General features: G+C 33.6%; 1 protein-coding gene and 1 pseudogene across 1 annotated transcript; both read left to right on the top strand.

The window, feature by feature from the left end:
* Positions 1 to 479: 479 nt before the first annotated feature.
* Positions 480 to 1,480, top strand: LOC129287486 (G-type lectin S-receptor-like serine/threonine-protein kinase At4g27290). The gene is made up of 2 exons (XM_054923704.1): positions 480 to 488; positions 656 to 1,480. The coding sequence occupies exons 1-2, from the start codon at positions 480 to 482 to the stop codon at positions 1,478 to 1,480; spliced, it is 834 nt and encodes a 277-aa protein (XP_054779679.1).
* An 863-nt stretch (positions 1,481 to 2,343) lies between these two features.
* Positions 2,344 to 3,389, top strand: LOC129287414 (G-type lectin S-receptor-like serine/threonine-protein kinase B120; annotated as a pseudogene).
* The last annotated feature ends 2,050 nt before the right edge of the window (positions 3,390 to 5,439 follow it).

The raw sequence follows: 5,439 nt of genomic DNA, 5'->3' as shown, positions 1-5,439 counted from the left end.
TGTTTGAATCTCATTCTGGTTCCAGCCTAGCTAGGTTTTAAAGTTGATATTAGCCTGCGATTTTTTGTTCAATTACTGGTTGAGAAAACTTAATTAGGTGCAATAGAAAAAAAATGCTATCTATATGTGCATAGGATGGAGCGTGTGTTTGTGGACTAAAACTTCTATTAACATTCTCCTTGGGAAAAGTAGTAGGAATTGACTTACTAAAAACATGGGCATTTCGCAAATGTTGACTAATAGCATTTCCAATACGAACGAACCCTTCTATTTTTCAAGAACCTGGTAGACAATTCTGTTGAATTTTCTATAATATAAAAAAATTATGAAGTTTGATTTTCGAATTCCATATATGTTGTCACTATCTTATTCATCCATTTCAAAAGTCATTATCTTATTCTTGCCTTCAAAGTTAAGTTCTCTACCCTCAACGAAAATAATACAATATTTCTGACTTCAAGAGCACCAAGTCAACCTGCATGCTTCTGGTGGGCTGTACTTTCAACTTGGGTCATATCAGTATCATGCATATATTTATTTTACCTTGTGTAGACCAATTCATTAAACTAATGGCTATCCTTGCTTGCTTGCTTGTTCTTCCCAATCTGCTGTTGTTCTTCTCCATATTTCTTTTGCAATTGATATCATCACCCAGTTCAAGTCTCTTCCTGATGGCAAGACCTTGGTTTCTAAAAATGGGATCGTTGATTTGGGTTTCTTCAGCCCAGTAAGTTCCACAGACCGCTATGTTGGAATCTGGTACCACAAAATCCCAAGTAGAAATGTTGTTTGGGTTGCAAACCGTGATAAACCCATCAAAAAAAACTTTGGCATGTTGAGCATAAACACTGAGGCACATCTTGTGCTTCTCAGCCATAAAAGGACTGTTGTTTGGTCAGCAAATTCCACCACAAAGGCATTGAGTCCATTTGTACAGCTTTTAGGCTCTGGAAACTTGGTTCTAAGAGATGGAAAAGATCAAAATCCCCAAAATTACTTGTGGCAAAGCTTCGACTATCCTTCTGATACTCAGTTGTTAGGAATGAAGATCGGATGGGACCTGAGAGCTGGTCTTAATCGACGTTATACAGCATGGAAGAATTGGGATGACCCTTCTCTTGGAGACTTCACAGTAGAGTATGCACTACACAATTATCCTGATATAGTAGTTCGACAAGGTCCAACAATGTATCTAAGGGTTGGCCTTTGGAATGGCGTCTGGTTCAGTGGCATCTCTCATGCAATGAAAAATCCACTACATGAACCAAAGTTTGTCTGGAATAAAGATGATGTTTATATAACACATGATGTCAAAAATGAGTCATTGGTTACAAGAATTGTCTTCAACCAAACATTGTACTCCGTATTAGACATAATTTGGATTGAAGAAGATCAAAGGTGGACGACATTTAGCTTTGCTCCAAGTGATAATTGTGATAGATATAACGTTGTGGCCAAATGGAAACTGTGTAATGGGTGAGACACCAATATGCCAATGCTTGGTAGGTTTCCTACCAAAATCAACCAATAATATGGAACACCATGGACTGGGCTGAAGGATGTGTTCTAAACAAATCATGGATTGCAAGGAAAAAATGGGGATTATTTTGTGAAATTTAATAGGCTTAAATTGCCAGATACTACATATTCTTGGGTTAATACAAGTATGACACTTGAGGAATGCAAAGCAAAATGCTGGGAAAATTGTTCTTGTACTGCTTATGCTAATTCAGATATCAGGTTAGGAGGTAATGGTTGTGCCATGTGGTTTGGTAACTTAATCGATATAAGGCAGATTGCTTTTGATGATCAAGATATATATATATTCGTCTTGCCTCTGCACAGCCAAGTATAGCTTTTAGTCTTCATTATTCATCAGTAATCTTTAGAGTGCTTTAACAATGTCAACTTTTTGTCTGTTAACTGTTAGTAAAATTCCTTGTGAAGCTCAAGATAACAAAGCTAATGGAAATAAGACAAAGGTGATTGCCATAATAGTGACCACTATATTGGCTCTTGCGATGCTTTTGATCACTTTCTTTTACATTTACAGGCGCAGAAGAAAATCTATAGGTGCCACTTCCCATCTGCTTGTTCGGACAATAAGTTTCGAATGAAAATGATTGAGCTTGATGACAATATGTTTCAAAACGATCAGGACGTTTTCCATTTTTCGTTTTGTTTTGCTCTTTTAGTATTTCTGTCATTTAGTGTATGAGAGTGTAATGGAGCTACCTATAAATGATATTGCAAATATAGTTGGTGCTACTAATGGTTTTTCTCCTCTTTATATCTATTTATTTCATAAACTAAGAAAAACCTTGTTAGTAGCATAAAAGGAAAAAGGCTCAAAAGGAAATATGGAGCTCAAAACCTTGTTAGCAGCAAACAATGAAGAAGGCTATGAAGGAAATATGGAGGTACATATATTTGACCTTGCAGTAATAGCTAATGCTACTAATGACTTCTCATCTGAGATGAAGCTTGGCCAAGGTGGTTTTGGGCCTGTGTACAAGGTAAGCATGCAATTAACTTGTCAACAAGAGTGAAACAAATTACATTTACTCAAATTAGTTATGATATTACATACTAACAATAATTTATATGATGTAAAAATGGTAGGGTAAACTTCTAGATGGACAAGAAATTGCGGTGAAATGACTTTCAAAAAGCTCTCTACAAGGATTGGGTGAATTTAAGAATGAAGTCAATTGTGTGCCAAACTTAAACACCGCTATCTTGTTAAGGTTCTTGGTTGTTGCATTGAAGGAGAAGAGAAAATGCTCGTATATGAATGCATGCCCAACAAGAGCTTAGATTCCTTTATTTTTGGTTTGTATGATAAATAACTATTAGCTAGCAAACTTTCTTCTTTTGCTTTAATTTCTCCTTGGATAGTGATAAGTATATTTCTATAAATTTCAAGGTACTCAGAGTCAATTTCTAGATTGGTCCAAGTGCTTTCACATTATTTGTGGAATTGCTCGAGGGCTTATATATCTTCATCAAGATTTTAGATTGAGAATTGTCCATAGAGACCTAAAATTAAGTAATATATTATTAGATATTGAATTAAATCCAAAATATTTGATTTTGGCTTGGCAAGAATATTCAAAGGAGATCAAATTGAAGATAACACAAGGCAAATAGTTGGCACATAGTGAGTATGCTTAGTTATATTTTGATTTTGTATATTTGCACATTATTGAATATGATATTAACTTATTATGACTTATAATAGTGGTTATATGGCACCTAAATATGCAATTAGTGGACTATTTTCTGTCAAATTTGATGTATTTAGCTTTGGAGTGTTACTGTTGGAAATAGTGAGTGGCATGAAAAACAGGCACTAGTATAGATTGGCAAATTTACATAGGTTAAAATAGCTTATCTAACTGGTCTAGATATCATGAACTCATCTCCACCAATTATTTAATTGGTGTAGTTAACGAACAAATTTACATTGGTTCTAAACCTGATATGGATAACATTAATTATGGATATAAATTTTTTTTAAAAAATCCATATCTACACCAGTTCTTAAAACAACCAATGTAAATTACAAATTATCTATATCGGTCCTTGAAACAACCGGTGTAGATTACAGATTATCTACACCGGTCCTTGAAACAATTGGTGTAGATTATATAATATCTACACCAATTACTTCCAGAACCCGATGTAGATTACAGACTATTTATACCAATTGCTTTTAGAACCGATGTAGATATCTAACTCGTCTGCACCAATTATGACCTTACAGACTATTTACACCAATTGTTTTTAGAATTGGTGTAGATATTATGTAATCTACACCGGTTATGACCACAACTGGTGTAGATGAGTTAGATATCTATACTGGTTATTACCAGAATTGGTGTAGATATTGAATTTTGAAAAAAAAAATACTCTTGTTTTTTTAATTTACCCCAGCCATGATAGGCTATAATTTAGAGCCTGCATTAATCAAACATTTAGTAGCCAGATAATAGCCAGCCAGCCAAACAATCATATATTGTTCAAATTAAATGAATTTGAAATTATGTACAATTTCAAATGCATAAAACATAAATTGTTAACTAAGTAATCCTACACACAACTATAAATACCAATGTTTACAATTACACAGATCACTCTTCTAAAGGATGATTATTATGAAGATCTAACATGAAGAGTCCCCAATGTTGCCTAATTTGATGGATCTCTGAATTTGAAAATGGAGATGGATCATTGAACATTTGAAAAGATTAGGGATAAGGGAATTAAATTAGCAATTTGAAGAAAACAAATAATTTTCACCTAAAATTAGATTTACCTCCTCAATGAACTCAATCAAGCTACTGTGATGATATTGTATGCATGTCTCAACACATAAAAGCCACACAAATTAGTAGGGGGTTGCCAATGGCTCTGTGGAATAACACAACATTGTTATAATTATACTAAAAGAAAGCCCTATCATCAAAATTATACAAAATAAAAACATGTACAACTTGTTACCTTTGGTGTTATCTATGTAGGATCCTTGACATCATGTGGGGCCTTGCCCAACCTAACTTACTGACCAATCTTCATAGCCTTATCATCAACATGACTTAGTTAGTAACTTAACTACTAAGCAAAATGCATTATAAGACTCCTTAAGCACACTTACTGCTCATAAAATTTTTTAATGCTGGATTGAGTTTATGATGTAGAGAGCATAAAAAGATTATAGAATTGCTTTTCATTAAAAATACTATCAATTGCCGGTGTGTACTGCAAAAAAATAAAGTGACTTAAGTAAATATTCGATACCATTATGAATAAATTCAAACATATTTACTTACAAATTGAGAAACATAGAAAAGTAACACTCCTTTCTGCCTTCATTGAGCCTTTGGTTCATATATGTCTCCTTTGCCTCTTTGGTGGTCTCCTTATCATTAGTGTAACGTGGGTAAAGAAATCTGTATTGTTTGTCTTTACTCAAGAAAACTAGCAATTGATGCAAAAACCTATGAAAATAAAAACAAGTTAGTTTGAAAAGATAAATTTTTCAATTTCATTTAAATTTACAAGAAGATACTTATATCATCCTAATTTGAATGCCATGGTTAGGTCAGTATTAATGAGAATCCTATGGAGATCTTCATTCTTAACAAATATTTCATAGTTGTTGATGCCAGCAAGACTAGGAATTGCTTTAAAACAACAAGGTGGAAACGATGCACCATATGCCATCAATACAAATCGGTCCCATAGACTTAGCTCGAATAATTGTGGCTTTTGACTTACTTTATGGGATGATATGGTTTATTGTTAAATAAAAAAGTTAGTAACACATTCTTAAATATAAAGAATTCATTACAATTAATTAATAAAATTTGTTACCAGATCTTGAGGCTTCCCAACAAGTCTCTTTGGCCATAAGCAAATAGTGCCCTTGACATTTTT

This window comes from Prosopis cineraria, unplaced genomic scaffold (genome assembly GCF_029017545.1).
Source record: "Prosopis cineraria cultivar Desert tree isolate PC_DT_omini unplaced genomic scaffold, ASM2901754v1 PC1, whole genome shotgun sequence".
NCBI lineage: Eukaryota > Viridiplantae > Streptophyta > Magnoliopsida > Fabales > Fabaceae > Prosopis > Prosopis cineraria.
The sequence above is the reverse complement of the archived record's forward strand: the minus strand, read 5'-3'. Positions and strand labels throughout refer to the sequence as shown.